Source organism: Ceratotherium simum, chromosome 27 (genome assembly GCF_057802395.1).
Source record: "Ceratotherium simum simum isolate JZ-2026a chromosome 27, ASM5780239v1, whole genome shotgun sequence".
NCBI classification, from domain to species: Eukaryota; Metazoa; Chordata; class Mammalia; order Perissodactyla; family Rhinocerotidae; genus Ceratotherium; species Ceratotherium simum.
The window spans coordinates 14,871,426-14,893,149 of NC_141926.1; the positions used below are offsets into that span (position 1 = coordinate 14,871,426).

The 21,724-nt window shown below is 39.8% G+C and overlaps 4 protein-coding genes across 4 annotated transcripts; all 4 read left to right on the forward strand.

Moving 5' to 3' along the window:
• Positions 1-4,730: 4,730 nt before the first annotated feature.
• Positions 4,731-8,630, forward strand: LOC147913411 (keratin-associated protein 21-1-like). The gene is made up of 2 exons (XM_087417858.1): positions 4,731-4,852; positions 8,450-8,630. The coding sequence occupies exons 1-2, from the start codon at positions 4,731-4,733 to the stop codon at positions 8,628-8,630; spliced, it is 303 nt and encodes a 100-aa protein (XP_087273984.1).
• Positions 8,631-12,083: 3,453 nt separating this feature from the next.
• LOC147913412 (keratin-associated protein 21-1-like) lies at positions 12,084-12,455 on the forward strand. The gene has a single exon (XM_087417859.1). The coding sequence runs from the start codon at positions 12,084-12,086 to the stop codon at positions 12,453-12,455; it is 372 nt and encodes a 123-aa protein (XP_087273985.1).
• A 3,422-nt stretch (positions 12,456-15,877) lies between these two features.
• On the forward strand, positions 15,878-16,249 carry LOC147913413 (keratin-associated protein 21-1-like). Its single transcript, XM_087417826.1, has one exon. It carries the CDS (start codon positions 15,878-15,880, stop codon positions 16,247-16,249), a length of 372 nt encoding a protein of 123 aa, XP_087273952.1.
• A 3,169-nt stretch (positions 16,250-19,418) lies between these two features.
• LOC147913414 (keratin-associated protein 21-1-like) lies at positions 19,419-19,790 on the forward strand. Its single transcript, XM_087417827.1, has one exon. It carries the CDS (start codon positions 19,419-19,421, stop codon positions 19,788-19,790), a length of 372 nt encoding a protein of 123 aa, XP_087273953.1.
• The last annotated feature ends 1,934 nt before the right edge of the window (positions 19,791-21,724 follow it).

Sequence of the window (21,724 nt, forward strand, 5' to 3'; positions counted from 1 at the left end):
AAACATTTCCCCAAGTGATATGCTTTATAAATGCAACATAAAGTCATCCTCTAATTGCTGAACTTGAAAATATGCACATCGTATCCAATGACATAATGCTGACTCTGTATTTTTAGTAACAAATTGCTATACAAAATGGCTCAGTCAGGGCGTAAAAAGGCCACTAGGAGAGTAATTTATTTTCTGAGAGGTTTTGCTTCTTCATCATAAAAAAGTTTTTAATTAGAGCATATATATGTATACAATAGAACAATCTCCTTTAAACTACAAAGTTATTACATTTAATTCAGACAAAATCAGCATTTTAGTATAAATAAACATGAAGATTTGAAAAACTATCGTTGGATGAGAATTTAAAACTATGGTGTGAGAAAAATGAGATGAAGGAAAAAAACATTTATTCAGTACAATTCCTGCCCCAAAGCACTGAATAGCTGTGAAACATATGAAAAACAATTACATAAAATGCTTAGACCCAATTTTAGAAAGAAGAAACTGGTGTTTAGAGAATTTAAGCATATATCCAAATATCTTACAGATTATAAGGGGCACCCAACGTGTGAACTTGTGTTTGATTTAACCCATCCATTTTTTATTGGAGAAATATTGATGAGTACAAATTATGTGCCAGGCACTGCACTCAGAGCTGGTGACTCAGGGGTGCACAGAATAGAGATTGTTTCTGCCTTTATGGACCAGTATCCAGAGATCTGAATGGAAAGGCATTAGAAATAATCTATATAGATAGAAGACTTTTTCAATAATTCAGGGGTATGGTGGCTTGAAAGTAGGTCTTGGCAATAGTACTGAAAAGCAAAGTGTCTATTCCAGGGAATTTGTGAAGTAGAATTTCTAGTTTTAAATTTCAAGGATGATAGAAAAGGAAAGAAACTGAAGGAAAAGAAAAATTAGAATGGAGATATATTTTCTTTATGCTCATTGTTAGGGATGAAACATAGAAGAGGGATCATATTAGACCTGTGACCAAAATCGGAAAAAAAGTAGTTAGAGAGATTTATCAACTGAAGGAAAAAGGTCTAATAATGAAATCTCTCAGAAAATGTAATTGACAAGTTTGTGAAAACCCCTGTTGAAGTCACTTAATAAAGTAGTGGGTCACCTGTCATTCCTTAGTTGTTTAAATTTGAGTATCCAGTAGAAGGAATGATCTTCTTGAGTTTCTACTACTTTCCAACTTAGATTTCATGGTTGTTACAGTAAAAAATAATTTAAATTTTGGAGTGTGCCTAATTCTGAAAGTGGTGATTTAAGCAAAACCTAGACAAGTAAGAGAAGCAAAAAAATCCCCCCCAACCAAACAAAATCCCCACTTTTTTATGACCGCGTGTTTGGTGATGGAAAGGTCAGATGTTTGGTATAGAGGAGAATAAAGTCTATGTTTGGATTTATAAACTTATGGGTATAGAAGCTTATTTACAGATGCATAGCTATTAGCCAGAATTTCTAGATCTCAGCACTATTTTGGATCAGACGTTTCTTTGTTGTGGGCTTGTTCTGTGCCTTGTAGAATTAGTACCATCCATGTTTTCTACCACTAGATGCCAAGAGCATCTCCCTGCCCCAAAGTCTTGACAATCAAAAATGTCTGTAGACAGTGCCAACTCTCCAAGAGTCCAAGAAGGTGAAATCATTCCCCGCTGAGAACTGCTGTTATAGCTGTGTCAATATCTTCACTGTTTCTGATATTTGTGTAGTGTGGAAAGACGATAAGCCCTAAAGTAGAGGTGGTAAAAAGGTAGGGTGGCCCTGAGAGGAACAGTAGACCTCCTTCTTATGGGGAGCCCCTTTACATGTGCAGATGTTTGATCCTGGGAAAAGAACCACATGTGATCTATCTTTGCAAACTTCCAGTTCCCAGGACAGCACCTTGCGTGTGGCGTGTAATTAGTTAGTGTCTGTGGAATTCAGCTGAGTTGCTAAAGAAAAGCCTAGCAAGCAAAACAATCAACAAACATGTATAAGTACATGTTATCATTTTAAAACTTCAGGTGAAGATGAGAAAAACTCAATTAGAAAAATAATGGATTCTGGGTAGGTTGAGTGAAAACTGAATATATTTTTGTCGGAAGAGGGGATGCAGGCAAATGGATTTGTGGTCCCATTCTTTGGATTAAATGAGGTATTAGAACTCCAAAAGTAGATTTTAGGGCTACAAGCTTTCTGGGACGCTAGAAAGCTGGGAGGAGCTATTTATTACAGAAACCAGGACACTGGGGCCCTGACGTTGTTTCTATACTCACGAGAAAGATGTTTGTTTCAAAACCAGTCATCTTTAGAGTTTATAAATATTGTCTTAAATGAAAGTTCACAGAGTTTAAGTGTACATCCTTCCAAGATAATGATGTACATACCAGTGCAAGAGGAAGCAATAGAGCAGGCCTTTTCCCACTTACTTGATTCTGATGAGACCTTACTGCACGAAGAGTGTTATTGGCAGTGATGTGCCCCTTGGAAGAACCAAGGTGAGAAGGAAAAGACAGGGCAAGTCATGATGCTCAGTTCTGCATAGCATCTCATTTTCTACTACATTCTAAGGCTTTTCTAAAATATCAAGAACTTGTAGCAGGTGTCTTTATGATCACTTCCCACCATTCTAACCCACATGGATCATTGCAAGGAAAACCACCCATGATAAAAGTCTGAAGAACTCTTATAAGTGATGTTGAACCCTAGTCTTTATTATGAATGTGGATAAATTTTGTAATCCTTTAGTGATAGGAATGCAAAATTGAATTTCATTGAAAAATATATTTTTCCCAGGGATTCTTTGCTTATCCAAGTCACTTTTAGTACATCACAAGGATATTTTGTAGTGGAGTGCTGAGTTGTGGTGCGTATGGAATTTTGCAATTGAGGTAATATATGGATGGTATTGAGGTAATATATATATATCAGGTCCAAGTGCTAACTACAGGTAGCTTCTTGCAGAATTACCAGAGTTCAGCTGAGACTGTAAAGAAATAAAGAAAAAAACCATACATGTTAGACATTTTTGGAATGTGGTGGAAATTTGGAGGGCAAAAACAAACAAATACATTTCCTAAATCCTGGCCATGTTTTGAGCTTCAGTGGAAACACTATTCTGTGTGGTGTAAAAACAACTTGCTCTGGTTATGCCTCCCAGAAGTGGCTTTAATTTGGGTCTCTAACCCCCACCAATCCTTAAATTTCTCTTACGTAAAAGGTAGATCAAACACTGGCTCTGCCTGGAAGTTCTAATGTGGAAGGTACAGTGCTTCCTCAAGAATATCATATTTTAATTAGTGAGCAAGACAAAGTTTCAACAAACCTTGATAAGTGCTCTGACATATGTCTGCATATAGGAGCAAAGAGGAGACTCTTCCAATCCAGAGGGTAGCAGTGAGGAAAGTCATCCTGCAGAAAGTGATTACTGATCTGACTTCTGAGTATACAAAGGAGTTTTTTAGCTGAGAATTAAGGATGGCAAGAAAAATATTAATGGCAGAAGAAATCATACTCATTTTCTTCAGATATATTGAAAAAGATAAGTGTGATAGATAGGAGTATTTGGAAGAGAGAGGGCCCATTATATTTCAAAATCACAAAGAACATTTTTGTAGAAGATTGAGAACTTCTGATAAATAGATAATTTTGAGAATTTTGAATGAGTAGAGTAAAAGGACATATAAATGGAGGACGAAATTGATTTTTGTGCTTTTTTTATGTCATGAAAGTGTTAGGAGTTGAGGGTGGGCTTTGCTGCAGGCATTGTAAAGTCATCCACTCTCCTTCAGCTTCTGAACTAAATATGCAAGGAACAATAGTGATAGGAGAAGGAAAGAATGGTTTGTTAAGTTCTAGGAACTCACTGACGTGTCATAATGTAAAACTCGGATAAGATTTACATTGGAAAAAAAATCTAGTTTCTGGTCTAACTGAGGTTTTCTGCTTCCTCATCCAAATAAAGTTGGTTAGGCTGTAAAGGCTCCTCAATGACAATACTAATATAGCTACAAAAAATGGGAGGGGAAAGGAAGGCTTCCCTGCCTCCCCAGGACCTCACTTTGCCTGGAATATGGAAGGAAATACAAAAGGGAAATGTAAAAGAAGCACTTGTACATAGCACGTGTCTCCATGCCTATAACCAGTCAATGTCCCAATGAAAATCCTTGGCTTTGAATTATCAGATGTTGGTCTATTTCTTGGAATTTGAGGAGTGTTGAATGAGGGGGAGGTATGAAAGTGCAGGGTGGGTGGGAGATGCCTGACAAGAAGTTGCAATGATTCAAGAAAGGAGATGGGTATATTTCTTTCCCTGTAGACAAAGATAGATGTTTTAGGAAAGAGGAGAGAGAAAAACGGGCAAAATTTTCCTACATTCCCCCCAAACCTTGTTGTATAATGTATATAATAAATGATAGAGGGTTTTGATAATGGGTATCAGTTTTACTTTTAGGCACATGATTCTATCGAGACAATTCTTTGGCAGGGCAAATTTAAATGATGCTCTTTAAATAAAACTAGAGTCTCCAAAATAACGAGCTAATTTACAGCAAACCAATGTTAATGATTGTCAACAGTGACTGGTACATAAGAGTTTTTAACATATTTGTTGGGTAAGTCAGAGTATGCTTTGGTATGCTCTGCCGATTACTGACAGTATATAAAGGTTCGGGAGAAGCAGAAGGCACACACATCCTTCAGAAACCTTCTCTTGCAAGCCACCTGAACTCGCTTCTCCTGTCAACATGTGTTGCAACTACTACGGCAACTCCTGTGGCTATGGCAGCGGTTATGGCTATGGCTGTGGGTTTGGCCCCTATTATGGCTGTGGTTATGGAACCAGATATGGCTGTGGATATGGCTCTGGCTCTGTCTACTGTGGCTACCGGCCATTCTGCTATAGAAGATGTTATTCTTCTTGCTACTAGAACATCACTATCCAAGCTTCGTCTGCTTCTGAAACAGCGTGTCTAAACATAATGCCGATTCAAGAAGCTGTATCTCATAAGTTCTACGTTGAAGAAATTACATGCTTGACAGAGGCTTTGACCTGCAACTACCCATTTTTAGAATGCCATCTTTGTGGTCCGAGGCTCTGTGGTATCATCTGAGTAGTTTTCAAATATTTGCCTTTTCTTCCTTAATCTGTGATTCTCTCTTGTGACTGTGTTGATGACCCTAACATCCTACATTTGGGCAAATCAGTTATTCTAAATAAAAATGTTCTTTGTTTCTAACAAATCTCTGTGAATTACTTGCTTATGAATTGCTTGTTTTTTGAGGTATTATGTCCTCTCTTGAATATTGGGCTGAGAGTGTGTTGCCTGAACCTTGGGATCTTCTTTGACATAGTACACACATTTTTTCTTATACCTACATCATAAATAATGTCTCCTTCACTTATTTCTCATATTCCACGCGCTCAGATACTCACATACTCAAGCACAAATCACACAGTATTTCAGAATTGTGCTTTGGAAATCATACTGGTGTCTAGAATGGAACGGGAGGGGAATGAAGAGGAGGATTGACACCTATTCAGGAGGTCATGACAAAAATCCAAAGGAGAAGAGATGTGGGCTGAATGCTTAAAGTAGTAATACGATGGAAGAGAGAGTTTCCAGGGTTAATGGTAAATTAGAAGCAGACTCAGGTGTTATGCATGAGGAATAAAAACCTAACAAAAAGAAAAGTTAGAATAATGTTCTATCATATCATCTGTATTTGATGGAAGTGCACCTAGATTAGCACATATTGAGGTAGTGGAAATTGATGTGAGCCACTTAATTGACAAATACTTTTGATAGGGAACCATTCTAGACACTGAAGACCCAGTAGGAAAATTATTGACAAGTTGCCTGCTTTCAGAGTGTTTACATTCTATTAGGTGAAGATTAAAAAAAAAAGTAAGAATTAATTAAGATAAATTCAGACAGAAAATTGCTATGGAGGGAATAAAACAGCCTAATGGGAAAGATGGTAAAGGTTGAAGCTTTAGAGAGAGAGTTCAGGAAGGTATTTTGAGGTTGTGACAAATGCGCTGATGCTAATTTCAAAGAAGACTAGAAAGGGCATTAGCAGTGTAAACGGGGAAGAGAAGTTAATTAGGTTTTGAGTATGATCTGGTGGTTCCACATTTTCCACTGCAAAAAGAGCGAGGTCTAGTGCTTTAATGGGGCTCTTTTTGGCTGCAGTAGATATGAGAATGGGATTAAAAATTCCAGTCAACTTTCTCAGTTGGAGAGCCTACTACTCTGTTGGGTTCTGATTTTAGTGTCCTTTCCTTATTTGACCTTCCAGAACTCTAACAAATAGATCCTACAACAGAAAAAGCCTTTTCAGACTCAGTTTTAACCAGCAGTGATAAATGTGTCTCTGTCTTATCTCCATGACAAGGGTCACCACACAAAGTCTGACTCTGAGGTCCCTGGAGCTAGGAGACCCCACAGCATGGCCAGTTCTGAGAAAGATGGCCCTGCCATCAAAGTCAAGGCTGGAGTGAGGCTATTCCCAGGGTATAATTTGTCTCACTGATGAAAAAACAGGGATTCTTTCAAGAACAGGACAGTTCTCATAGCTGGAACATTTGTAAGTCAGATCTGAGGACTGCCTGTGCTCTGGTAACTCTGAGGTTCATCTTACAAACAGGGGAAGGGAATTCTAATAATTATAGCTCTTTAAAAATCTAACTTATTGTTTCATTATGTTTCATATCATTGAAGGCATTCTGAAAAACGGAAGAACATCATTTATTAGGCACGTGTAAGATAATTCATGTATGCAGTAAGGGCCTATAATTTATTAAGCGTATGAGATAATTAATATATCTGGAAAGGGTCTTCAAAAACTAACACTTCACATATCTTCAAAATCTGAAATGTTATGACTCTCTTAGTCAAAGAAAATTTGGGACTTTCAGTTTGAGTGAAATGAGAAGATGGTGGTAATATATCTAAATATCTTGTAGCTTATAAGTGGCACACCAACATTTAAACATATTTTAATTTAATCCATCTATATTTTATTGATGAAATATTGATGGAGTGTAAATTACGTGCCAGGCACTGAACTCAGAGCTGGTTATTCAGAGATGCACAAAATAGAGACTGGTTGCATTGTTATGGATCTGTATCCGGAGATCTGAATGGAAAGGTATTAGAAATAATGCAATAAAGATAGAAGACTTTTTCAATATTCCAGGGGTATTGTGGCCTGAAAGTGGTTGTTGGCAGTAGTATTGAAAAGTGAAGTGTCTATGCCAGGGAATTTGTAAAATAGAATTTATAGTTTTGAATTTCAAGGACAGAAACCAAAGGAAAAGAAAAACTGGAATGGGGACATATTTTCTCCATATTTACTACTAGGAATGAAACATAAGAGTGATCAGATTAGATCAGTGACCAATATCATAAAAAAATATGAAGATTTCTCCAAGAAAGAAAATTGTCTAGTAATGAAATTTCTCAAAAAATGAAATTGGTAGGTTTATAAAAATCCCTGTTGAAGGCATTTAATAAAGTAGTGGATCACCGCTCATTCCTCTGTTGTTGAAATTAGAATATCCGGTACAGACTGATCTTCCTGAGTTAATACTCATTTCCAACTTGGATTTCATAGTTAGAGTAAAAAGGCTTAATTTTGCAGTCTGCCTAATTCTGAAAGGTGATTTAAGTAAAACCTAGACAAGTAAGATAAGCAAAAAAATCCCCTCCAGACAAAAAAGCAAAAACACTTTCTTTGACTGAATATTTGGTATTGCTTGTATGTTTACGATAAAGTGAGAGGAAAGGGTATGTTTGGATTTAGACACCTATAGACAGAGAAGGCTACTCATAGATGCAGAGCTACAAACCAAGGTTTCCAGATCTCAACGCGACCACAGTTGAACCATGTTGTTTCAGTGTTATCGGGGGCTATTATATGTCCTGTCGAATTAGCATCAAACCAGGTTTCTACGACTAGATGCTAGCAGGTATCTGGCGGTAGGTATCTGGGAGGGAGAAGCCTGGCCAGAAGTTGCAAGGATTTAAGACAGGATTGAGAGTATACCCTTTTTTACGGGCAGAGGAAGACACTTCAAGAAGGAGTAGAGAGAAAAAGGGAAAAATTATCCTGGAATTACCCAAAACCTAGTGAATGAATTTGGTCAATGAAATTGCAGTCTCCAAAGTTGTGAGCACATTTACAGCATTGATTAGTGAGCTCATTACAGTAAAATGTCAACAGTGACTGGGACATAATAGTAGTTTACATATTTGATGGGGAAGTCGGGGATGAATGGTATGCGCTGCCAATTACTGACAGTATATAAAGGTGCGGAAGAAGGACAAGGCACACACACTTCAGAAACCTCCTCTTGCTAGCCACCTGAACACGCTTCTCCTGACAACATGTGTTGCAACTACTATGGCAACCCCTGTGGCTATGGCGTCGGATATGGCTATGGCTGTGGGTTTGTGCCCTATTATGGCTGTGGTTATGGAAGTGGCTATGGCTGGGGATATGGCCCCCGTTACAGCTGTGGTTATGGAACCAGATATGGCTGCGGATACGGCTCCTACTATGGCTGTGGGTATGGCTCTGGCTCCGTCTACTGTGGCTACCGGCCCTTTTACTATAGAAGATGTTATTCTTCTTGCTACTAGAACATCACTATCCAAGCTTCGTCTGCTTCTGTAACGGCGTGTCTAAACATAATGCTGATTCAAGAAGGCGTATCTCACAAGTTCTACGTTGAAGAAATTACATGCTTGACCGAGGCTTTGACCTCCAACTCCCCATTTTTAGAATGCCGTCTTTGTGGTCCGAGTAGATGATACTTTGTGGTATCATCTGACTAGTTTCCACATATTTGCCTTTTCTTCCTTAATCTGTGATTCTCTCTTGTGACTGTGTTGATGATCCTAACATCCTACGGTTGGGAAAACCAGTTATTCTGAATAAAAATGGTCTTTTGTTTCTAACAAATCTCTGTCTACTTGCCCGTGAATTACTCGTTTCTTGAGGTGTTATGGCCTCTCTTGAAAATTGGGCTAAAAATAGGTTGCCTGAACTTTGATTCTTCCTCGATATAGTACCGGCCTTTCTTCTTACACCTACAGCACAAATAACGTCTTCTTCACCTGTTTCTCATATTCCACGTGCTCAGACACTCACTTACACAGTCACAGGTCACACAGCATTTTAGAACCGTGCCGTGGAAATTGCACTGTGTCTAGGATGGATCTGGAGGGAAAAAAGGGGAGGATTGACTTCTATTCAGGAGCTTACGACAAAAATGCAAGGGAGACAAGAGTTGGCTTCAGTTCGTAAGGAGTTAATGGAATGGAAGAGAGAGTTTCCAGGCTAATGAAGAATTGGAAGCAGACTCAGGTGTCAAGCCTGAGGAATAAAAGGCTAATGGAAGGATAAGTTGGAAGATGAGTATTCTATCACATCATCTGTTTGATGGAAGGGCACATAGGTGTGTTTACATACATTGAGGTTTTGGAAAGTGATGTAAATCACATAATTGACAAATACTTTTGACTATTTTTAAAAGTGAACCATTCTAGAGACCAAAGACACTGTGGGAAAATTATCGACAAGTTTCCTGCTCTCAGAGTGTTTACACTCTACTAGGTGAAGATCCAAAAAAGCAAGTATGCATTTATTGAGATAAATTCAGACAGATCATGGCTAAGACGAGAATAAAACAGCTTAATGGGAAAGAAAGGAAGGGCTGAAGTTTTCAGCGAGATAGTTCAGGAAGGTATTTTGAGGTTGTGACACATGAGTTGATGTTATTTGCAAAGAAAGACTAGAAAGGACAGCAGCAAGTGTAAAGGGAGAAGAGAAGTTCATGCAGTTTTGGATATGATCAGGTGGTGCCACATTTTCCAATGGAAAAGAGCGAGGTCTAGTGCCTTAATGGGGCTCTCTTAGGTTGGGGCAGATGGAAGAATGGGATTAAAAGTTGCCGGCGACCTTCTGAGCTGGAGAGCCTACTACCTTGTTGGGTTTTGTCTTGAGTGCTGTTTCCTCATCTGACTTTCCAGAACTCTAACATGTAGGTCGCAGAACAGGAAAGCCTTTTCGGACTCAGTGTTAACTAGCAGTGGTAGATGCATGACTACCTGATCTCCACGACAAGGGTCACCACAGAGAGCGTGACTCGGAGGACCCCACAAAATGGCCAATTCCAAGGAAGCTGGCCCCGCCAGCAAAGTCAGCCCTTGGGTGAGGCTATTCCCGGGATATAGTTTGTGCAACTGATGAAGAAACAGAGATTCTTTCAAGAGCAGGACAGGGTTCACAGGTGGAATATTCGTAAGGCATGTCTGAGCACTGTGCTCTGGATAACTCGGAGGTTAGTCTTACAGACAGGGGAAGGGAATTCTACTAATTACAGCTCTTTGAAAATCTAACTTATTGTATCATACCGTCAAAGGCATTCTGCAAAGTGGAAGAACAGCATTTATTAGGCATTCGTAAGATGATTTATGTATGCCATAGACAGTCTGTCATTTATTAGGACTAGAAGTTACTTTATATATGCGGAAAAGGATCTTCACAAACTTACACAATATATTTTCAAAACCTGAAATGTTGTGACTCTCTTAGTCAAAGAAAATATGAAACTCTCAGTTTGCGTGAAAACAGAAAATGGTGATAACGTATCTAAATATCTTAGAGGTTCTAAGTGGCACATCAGTTTTTAAAGATATTTTTGATTTAATCCATATATTTTTGATTGCCAAATATTGATTCATCATAAATTATGGGCCGGGTACTGAACTCAGAGCTGCTCATTCAGAGATGCACAAAGTAGAGACGGTTTCCACCGTTATGGATCAGTATCCAGAGATCCGAACGCAAATGTATTAGAAATAATGCGGTAAAGATAGAAGCCTTTTTCAATTATCCAAGGGTATCGTGGCCCGAAAGTGATTGTTGGCAGCGGTATTGGAAAGTATAGTGTCTGTTCCAGGGAATACGTGAAGTAGAATTTTTAGCTTTGAATTTCAAGGATGACAGAAACCAAATGAAATGAAACGCAGGAATGGGGATATATTGTTTGTATGCTTATTGTTAGGGATGAAACCTAAGAGTGATCAGATTAGACCAGTGACCAATACCAGAAAAACATAGGTAGAATGGTCAACTGAAGGAAAACTGTCTAATAGTGAAATTTCTCAGAAAATGAAATTGGCAGGTTGGTCAAATCTCCATTAAAGCATTTAATAAAGTGGTGGATCACCCTCCCTCATTCCTTTGTCATGGAAATGCAAGTACCCAGGAGAAGGAATGATCATCCTGAGTTTATATTCCCTTCCGACCAGGATTTCATAGTCTGTACAGTAAAATCACTTTAAGCGTTGGAGTCTCCCTGATTCTGAAAATGGTGACTTAGGTAAAACCAAGACAAGTAGGATAAGCAGGAAACAACAATCCCCCGGAGACAAACAAACGAAGTAAACCCACTTTCTTTGGACCTCGTGTGTGGTGATGGAAAGGTCGGATGTTTGGGATAGGAGGAGGAGAAAGGGTATGGTTGGACGTAGACACCTATAGACAGAGAAGCTTGATTATGGATGCGTGGCTGTAAAACAAGGTTTCCAGATCTCAGCACCGTGACATCTGGACCACGACGTTTCTTTGTTGTTGCGGGCTGTTCCGTGCCCTGGCGAGTTAGCATCATCCCTGGTTTCCATCACAAGGTTCTAGTAGGTATCTGGCGGTAGGTGGGTGGGAGAAGCCTGGCAAGAAGTTGCAACGATTTAAGAAAGGAGATGGGAATACTCCCTTTCCTGAGGGCAGAGCTAGATACTTTAGAAATGAGGAGAGAGAACAAGGGCAAAATTTTCCTAGGTCTCCCAAAACATGGTTGTGTAAGGCTTATATATAAAATGATAGGAAGTTTTGAAAACGGGTACCGGTTTTACCTTCGGGCACATGGTTCTACTGAGACAATTCTTTGTCAGGGCAAATTGAAATGATGCTCTTTAAATGCAATTGGAGTCTCGAAAATAATGAGCTCATTTACAGCAAACCATCATTGAGTGTGAACAGTGACTGTCACCTAATAGTAGCTTACATATTTGTTGGGGAAGTCAGGGATGAATGGTAGGCGCTGCCAATTACTGACAGTATATAAAGGTGCGGGAGAAGGAGAAGGCACACACACTTCAGAAACCTCCTCTTGCAAGCCACCTGAACTCGCTTCTCCTGACAACATGTGTTGCAACTACTATGGCAACCCCTGTGGCTATGGCGTCGGATATGGCTATGGCTGTGGCTTTGTCCCCTATTATGGCTGTGGTTATGGAAGTCGCTATGGCTGGGGATATGGCCCCCGTTACAGCTGTGGTTATGGAACCAGATATGGCTGCGGATACGGCTCCTACTATGGCTGTGGGTATGGCTCTGGCTCCGTCTACTGTGGCTACCGGCCATTTTACTATAGAAGATGTTATTCTTCTTGCTACTAGAACATCACTATCCAAGCTTCGTCTGCTTCTGCAACGGCACGTCTAAACCTAATGCTGATTCAAGAAGGCGTATCTCACAATTTCTACGTTGAAGAAATTACATGCTTGACCAAGGCTTTGACCTCCAACCACACATTTTTAGAATGCCATCTCTGTGGTCCGAGGCTCTGTGGTATCATCTGACTAGTTTCCACATATTTGCCTTTTCTTCCTTAATCTGTGATTCTCTCTTGAAACTGTGTTGATGATCCTAACATCCTACAGTTGGGAAAACCAGTTATTCTGAATAAAAATGGTCTTTTGTTTCTAACAAATCTCTGTCTACTTGCTTGTGAATTACTCCTTTCTTGAGGTATTATGGCCTCTCATGAAAATTGGGCTAAAAATAGGTTGCCTGAACTTTGATTCTTCCTCGACATAGTACCGGCCTTTCTTCTTACACCTACAGCACAAATAATGTCTTCCTCACCTGTTTCTCATACTCCACGTGCTCAGACACTCACTTACACAGTCAGAGGTCACACAGCACTTTAGAACTGCGCCATGGAAATTGCACTGTGTCTAGGATGGACCTGGAGGGAAAAAAGGGGAGGATTGACTTCTATTCAGGAGCTTATGACAAAAATGCAAGGGAGACAAGAGTTGGCTTCAGTTCGTAAGGAGTTGATGGAATGGAAGAGAGAGTTTGCAGGCTACTGAAGAATTGGAAGCAGACTCAGGGGTCAAGCCTGGGGATAAAAGGCTAATGGAAGGATAAGTTAGAGGATTAATATTCTATCATATCATCTGTTTGATGGAAGGGCACATAGGTGTGTTTACATACATTGAGGTTTTGGAAAGTGATTTAAATTACATAATTGACAAATATTTTTGACTATTTTTAAAATTGAACCATTCAAGAGATCAAAGACACTGTGGGAATATTATCGACAAGTTTCCTGCTCTCAGAGTGTTTACACTCTACTAGGTGAAGATCCAAAAAAGCAAGTATGCGTTTGTTGAGATAAATTCAGACAGATCATGTCTAAAACGAGAATAAAACAGCTTAATGGGAAAGAAAGGAAGGGCTGAAGTTTCAGAGAGATAGTTCAGGAAGGTATTTCGAGGTTGTGACACACGAGTTGATGTTATTTGCAAAGAAAGACTAGAAAGGACAGCAGCAAGTGTAAAGGGAGAAGAGAAGTTCATGCAGTTTTGGATATGATCAGGTGGTGCCACATTTTCCAATGGAAAAGAGCAAGGTCTAGTGCCTTAATGGGGCTCTCTTAGGTTGGGGCAGATGGAAGAATGGGATTAAAAGTTGCCGGCGACCTTCTGAGCTGGAGAGCCTACTACCTTGTTGGGTTTTGTCTTGAGTGCTGTTTCCTCATCTGACTTTCCAGAACTCTAACATGTAGGTCGCAGAACAGGAAAGCCTTTTCGGACTCAGTGTTAACTAGCAGTGATAAATGCATGACTACCTGATCTCCATGACAAGGGTCACCACAGAGAGCGTGACTCGGGGACCCCACAAAATGGCCAATTCCAAGGAAGCTGGCCCCGCCTCAAAGTCAGCCCTTGGGTGAGGCTATTCCCGGGATATAGATGTGCAATTGATGAAGAAAAAGAGATTCTTTCAAGAGCAGGACAGTGTTCACTGGTGGAATATTCGTAAGGGATGTCTGAGGACTGTGCTCTGGATAACTCGGAGGTTAGTCTTAAAGACAGGGGAAGGGAATTCTACTAATTACAGCTCTTTGAAAATCTAACTTATTGTATCATACCGTCAAAGGTATTCTGCAAAGTGGAAGAACAGCATTTATTAGGCATTCGTAAGATAATTTATGTATGCCATAGACAGTCTGTCATTTATTAGGACTAGAAGTTACTTTATATATGCGGAAAAGGATCTTCACAAACTTACACAATATATCTTCAAAACCTGAAATGTTGTGACTCTCTTAGTCAAAGAAAATATGAAACTCTCAGTTTGAGTGAAAACAGAAAATGGTGATAACGTATCTAAATATCTTAGAGCTTCTAAGTGGCACACCAATTTTTAAAGATATTTTTGATTGGCAAATATTGATTCATCGTAAATTATGGGCCGGGTACTGAACTCAGAGCTGCTTATTCAGGGATGCACAAAATAGAGAAGGTTTCCACCATTATGGGTCCGTATCCAGAGATCTGAACGGAAAAGTATGAGAAATAATGCGGTAAAGATAGAAGCCTTTTTCAATTATCCAAGGGTATTGTGGCCTGAAGGTGATTGTTGGCAGTGCTACTGGAAAGTATAGTGTCTGTCCCAGGGAATACGTGAAGTAGAATTTTTAGCTTTGAATTTCAAGGATGACAGAAACCAAAGGAAATGAAACGTAGGAATGGGGATATATTGTTTGTATGCTTATCGTTAGGGATGAAACCTAAGAGTGATCAGATTAGACCATTGACCAATACCAGGAAAACATAGGTAGCATGATCAACTGAAGGAAAACTGTCTAATAGTGAAATTTCTCAGAAAATGAAATTGGCAGGTTGGTCAAATCTCCATTAAAGCATTTAATAAAGTGGTGGATCACCGTCCCTCATTCCTTTGTCATTGAAAGGCAAGTATCCAGGAGAAGGAATGATCATCCTGAGTTTATATTCCCTTCCAACCAGGATTTCATAGTCTGTACAGTAAAATCACTTTAAGCATTGGAGTCTCCCTGTTTCTGAAAATGGTGACTTAGGTAAAACCAAGACAAGTAGGATACGAAAGAAACAACAATCCTCCAGAGACAAACAAACGAAGTAAACCACTTTCTTTGGACCTCATGTGTGGTGATGGAAAGGTTGGATGTTTGGGATAGGAGGAGGAGAAAGGGTATGGTTGGACGTAGACACCTATAGACAGAGAAGCTTGATTATGGATGCGTGGCTGTAAAACAAGGTTTCCAGATCTCAGCACCGTGACATTTGGACCACGACGTTTCTTTGTTGTTGCGGGCTGTTCCGTGCCCTGGCGAGTTAGCATCATCCCTGGTTTCCATCACAAGGTTCTAGTAGGTATCTGGCGGTAGAATCTGGCTGGGAGAAGCCCGGCAAGAAGTTGCAATGATTTAAGAAAGGAGATGGGAGTACTCCCTTTCCTGAGGGCAGAGCTAGATACTTTAGAAATGACGAGAGAGAACAAGGGCAAAATTTTCCTAGATCTCCCAAAACATGGTTGTGTAAGGCTTATATATAAAATGATAGGAAGTTTTGAAAACGGGTACCGGTTTTACCTTCGGGCACATGGTTCTACTGAGACAATTCTTTGTCAGGGCAAATTGAAATGATGCTCTTTAAATGCAATTGGAGTCTCGAAAATAATGAGCTCATTTACAGCAAACCATCATTGAATGTGAACAGTGACTGTCACCTAATAGTAGCTTACATATTTGTTGGGGAAGTCAGGGATGAATGGTAGGCGCTGCCAATTACTGACAGTATATAAAGGTGCGGGAGAAGGAGAAGGCACACACACTTCAGAAACCTCCTCTTGCAAGCCACCTGAACTCGCTTCTCCTGACAACATGTGTTGCAACTACTATGGCAACCCCTGTGGCTATGGCGTCGGATATGGCTATGGCTGTGGGTTTGTCCCCTATTACGGCTGTGGTTATGGAAGTGGCTATGGCTGGGGATGTGGCCCCCGTTACAGCTGTGGTTATGGAACCAGATATGGCTGTGGATACGGCTCCTACTATGGCTGTGGGTATGGCTCTGGCTCCGTCTACTGTGGCTACCGGCCATTTTACTATAGAAGATGTTATTCTTCTTGCTACTAGAACATCACTATCCAAGCTTCGTCTGCTTCTGCAACGGCACGTCTAAACCTAATGCTGATTCAAGAAGGCGTATCTCACAATTTCTACGTTGAAGAAATTACATGCTTGACCGAGGCTTTGACCTCCAACCACACATTTTTAGAATGCCATCTTTGTGGTCCGAGGCTCTGTCGTATCATCTGACTAGTTTCCAAATATTTGCCTTATTTTCCTTAATCTGTGATTCTCTCTTATGACTGTGTTGATGATCCTAACATCCTATAGTTGTGCAAATCCATTTTTCTCAATAAAGATGATGTTTTATTATTAACAAATCTCTGTCTACTTGCTTGTGTTTTACTCCTTCTTTGAGATGTGATGACCTCTCTTGAAAATTGGGCTCACAATTTGTTTCTTGAATCTTGTGTTTTTTTTTCTTTTTTTAATATATTACAAGGATTTTTTCTTATAACTACATCATAAATTATGTCTTATCTACCTATTTTTCATATTCCACAGGCTGATGCACTCACATACTCAGGAGGAAATCACACCGTATTTCTGAACTGTGCTTTGGTATTCATACTGCTGTCTCAAATGTACCTGAAGCATTAAAATGAATAAGATGACACCTATTTGGGAAGCTCTTACAAAAGTCCCAGAGTGAGGTGATGTGGCCTGAGTCCTTAAAGGATTATTGGCATGGAAGGGACAGTTTTGAGGAGTATTGAGAATTTAGAGGACTCAAGTGTTAAGCATGAGAAATTAAGAACTAAGGAAAGGATAAGTTAGAAGAAAAACATTCTATTGTATCATCTGTGTTTGAGGGAAGTGCAAATATATTTTTTTGCATATATTGAGGTTGAAGAACGTGACTAGATTCACTTAAGAAATATTCGAGTATTTTTGAAATGGAACCATCCTAGGCATGGAAGACACAGCAGCAAAATATAAACAATGTTCTGCTCTTCGAGTGTTTACATTCCAGTAGGTCAAGATAGAATAAAATGTAAGAACTAAGTAAGATAAATTCAGACCAAAAATTGCTATAGAGAGGACAAAAGAGCTTAATGGGAAAGAGAGTAAGGGCTGAAGTATTAGAGACATAGTTCGGGGAGGTATTTTCAGGTTGTGACAAATGAACTGATGTCAGTTGAAAAAAAAGACTAGTAAGGACAGTAGTAAGTCTAAGGGGGATGAGAAGTTCGCTAGGTTTTGGACACAATCAGGTGGTGCCACATTTCCCAATGGAAAAGAGCAAGTTCTAGTGCCCTAATTGGACTTTCTTAGATTGGGACAGATTTAAGAATGGGATTAAAACTTCCAGGCAACTTGCTGAGCTGTAGAGCTACTGCTTTGTTGGGTTTTGACTTTAGTGCTCTTTCCTCATCTGACCTCCCAGAACTCTAACAAATAGATCCCCCAACAGAAAAACCCTTTTCAGACTCAGTTTTACCCACCAGTGGTAAACGTGTTACTGTCTTATCTCCATGATAGGGGTCACCACACAAAGTCAGACTCTGAGGTCTCCGAGGGGAGCTGGGAGACCCCACACTATGGCTAATTCCAAGGAAGATGGCTCTGCCATCAAAGTCAAGGCTGGAGTGAGGCTATTCCCAGGATATAATTTGTCCCACTGATGAAAAAACAGGGATTCTTTCAAGAGCGGGACAGTTCTCACAGCTGGAACATTTGTAAGTCAGGTCTGAGGACTGTCTGTGCTCTGGTAAGTCTGAGGTTAGTCTTACAAACAGGGGAAGGGAATACTAATAATTACAGCTCTTTAAAAATCTAACTTATTGTTTCATTATGTTTCTTATCACTGAAGGCATTCTGAAAAATGGAATAAAATCATTTATTAGGCTTTTATAAGACAATTTATATATACAGAAAAGGATCTTCAAAAACTAACACTTAAGACATCATCGAAGACTCTTTTAGTCAAAGAAAATTTGAAACTTTTATTTGAGTGAAATGAGAAAATGGTGATAATGTATGTAAACATCTAGAGCTTAGAAGAGGCATACCAATATTTGAACATATTTTTTATTTAATCCATATATTTTTTATTGGCAAATATTGATTAATTATGTGCCAGGCACTGAGTTCAGCACTATTAAAGCATTTAATCAAGTTGTGGATTACTCCTCATGGCTTGGTCTTTGAAATTTGAGCATCCAATAGAAAGAATGATCTTCCTGAGCTTATATTCCCTTCAAACATGAATTTCATAGTTGTTACAGTGAAAAAATTTTAGGGGATGACCCGGTGGCCTATTGGTTATGTTCATGTGCTACACTTCGGTGGCCCAGGTTTGATTCCCTGGTGCGGGGCTACACCACCCATCAGTCAACATGCTATGGCAGCAACCCACATACAAAATAGAGGAAGATTGGCAGTAGATGTTAGCTCAGCGTGAATCATCCTCAAGTAAAAAAAAAAAAAATTTTTTTTGGAGTCTGCCTGATTCTGAAAATGGTGATGTAAGTAAAACCTAGACAAGAAAGATAAGTGAAAAAATACCCCCAGACAAACAAACAAACAAAATACTTTCTTTTGACTGGGTATTTGGTGATGGAAAGGCCAGTTGTTTGGGATAGAGTGACAAGAGAGAGTATGTTTGGATTTAGGCATTTGTCGGTAGCGAAGATTATTTATAGAAGCATAGCTATAAACCAAGGTTTCCAGATCTCAGCCCCATGACATTTGGACCAGGATGTTTCTTTCTTGTTGGGGGTTGTTCTGTGCTCTACGGAATTAGCATCATCCCTGGTTTCTACCACAAGATGCTAGTAGGTATCTGGCAGTAGGTATCTGGGTAGGAGAAGCCTGGCAAGAAATAGCAATGATTTAAGAAAGGAGATGGGAGTACTCCCTTTCCTATGGACAGAACTAGATATTTTAGAAATGACGAGAGAGGAAAAGGGCAAAATTTTCCCACAGTCTCCCAAAACCTAGTTGTGTAAGGTATATATATAAAATGATAGGAAGTTTTGAAAATGGGTACCAATTTTACTTTTGGGCACACGATTCTATTAAGACAGTTTTTTGGCAGAGAAAATTGAGATGATGTTCTTTAAATGAAATTGGAGTCTCGAAAATAATGAGCTCATTTACAGCAAACCATCATTGAGTGTGAACAGTGACTGTCACATAATAGTAGTTTACGTATTTGTTGGGGAAGTCAGGGATGAGTGGTATGCGCTGCCAATTACTGACAGTATATAAAGGTGCGGGAGAAGGAGAAGGCACACACACTTCAGAAACCTCCTCTTGCAAGCCACCTGAACTCGCTTCTCCTGACAACATGTGTTGCAACTACTATGGCAACCCCTGTGGCTATGGCGTCGGATATGGCTATGGCTGTGGGTTTGTCCCCTATTATGGCTGTGGTTGTGGAAGTGGCTACGGCTGGGGATATGGCCCCCATTACGGCTGTGGTTATGGAACCAGATATGGCTGTGGATACAGCTCCTACTATGGCTGTGGGTATGGCTCTGGCTCCGTCTACTGTGGCTACCGGCCATTTTACTATAGAAGATGTTATTCTTCTTGCTACTAGAACATCACTATCCAAGCTTCGTCTGCTTCTGTAATGGCATGTCTAAACCTAATGCTGATTCAAGAAGGCGTATCTCACAATTTCTACGTTGAAGAAATTACATGCTTGACCGAGGCTTTGACCTCCAACTACCCATTTTTAGAAGGCCATCTTTGTGGTCTGAGACTCTGTGGTATCATCTGACTAGTTTCCACATATTTGCTTTTTCTTCCTGAATGTGTGATTCTCTGTTATGATCCTAATATCCTACAGTTGGGCAAATCATTTATTCTCAATAAAAATGTTCTTTGTTTCTAACAAATCTGTGTATACTTGCTTGTGAATTACTCCTTTTTTGAGATGTTATGACCTCTCTTGAAAATTCAGCTCATAATGTGTTGCTTGAACCTTGTTTTTTTGATATTATACAAGCATTTCTTTTTATAACTACATCAGAATTATGGTCTTATCTACCTGTTTCTCATATCCCACATGCTCACGCACTGACATACCCAAGAACAAATCACAACTTATTGCTGAACCCTGCTTTGGATTTCATACTGGTGTCTAAAATGTAGCTGGAGCATAAAAAGGAAGTAGACGACATCTATTCAGGAGGTCATTACAAGAGTCCCAGAGAGAGGAGATGCAACCTGAATGTTTAAAGGATTAATTGGATGGAAGGGATAGTTTCCAGGATTATTGAGAATTTATAAGAAGACTCAGGTGTTAAGCGCGAGGAATAAAGAACTAAGGAAAGGGTAAGTTAGAAGGAAAACGTACTGTCATATCCTCTGTGTTGGATGGAAGTGCAAATATATTTTTTGCGTATATTGATGTCGAAGAAAGTGACTAAATTCGCTTAACAAATATTTGAGTATTTTTGAAAGGGAACCATCCTAGACACTGAAGACACAGTAGGAAAATATAGACAATTTCCTGCTCTTTGAGTGTTTACATTCTAGCAGGTGAAGGTAAAAAAAGTAAGAACTAATTGAGGTAAATTCAGACTGACAAGTGCTATGGAGAGAATAAAACAGCTTACTCGGAAAGAGAGGAAGGGTTGAAGTTTTATTTTATTTTATTTTTTATAATTTTTATTTATTTATTTTTCCCCCAAAGCCCCAGTAGATAGTTGTATGTCATAGCTGCACATCCTTCCAGTTACTGTATGTGGGACGCGGCCTCAGCATGGCCGGAAAAGCAGTGCGTCGGTGCGCGCCTCGGATCCGAACCCGGGCCGCCAGCAGCGGAGCGCACGCACCCAACCACCAAACCATGGGGCCGGCCCCGGGTTGAAGTTTTAGAGAGATAGTTCAGGGAGGTATTTTGAGGTTGTGACAAATGAGCTGATGACATTTTCAAAGAAAGACTAGAAAGGACAGTAGCAAGTGTAAAGGGGGAAGAGAAGTTCATTAGGTTTTGGGTATGATCAGGTGGTGCTGCATTTTCCACTGGAAAAGAGCAAGGTCTGTTGCCCTGATGAGGCTCTCTTAGGTTCGGGCAGATATAAGAATGGGATTAAAAATTCCAGTCAAGTTTCTGAGTTGGAGAGCCTAGTACTTTGTTAGCTTTTGACTTCAGTGCTCTTCCCTCATCTGACTTTCCAGGCTCTAATATGTATATCCTACAACAGAAAAAGGCTTTCTAGACTCAGTTTTAACCAGCAGTAGTAAATGTGTCACTGTCCTATCTCCAAGACAGGAGTCACTGCACAAAGTCTGACTCTGAGGTCCCTGGATCTAGGAGACCCCACACAATGGCCAATTCCAAGGAAGATGGCCCTGTCGTCAAAGTCAGCCCTGGAATGAGGCTATTCCTAGGATATAATTTGTCCAACTGATGAAGAAACAGGGGTTCTTTCAAGAGAAAGACAGTTTTCACAGCTGGGACATTTGTAAGTCAGATCTGAGGACTGTCTGTGCCCTGGTAACTCTGAGATTTGTCTTACAAAC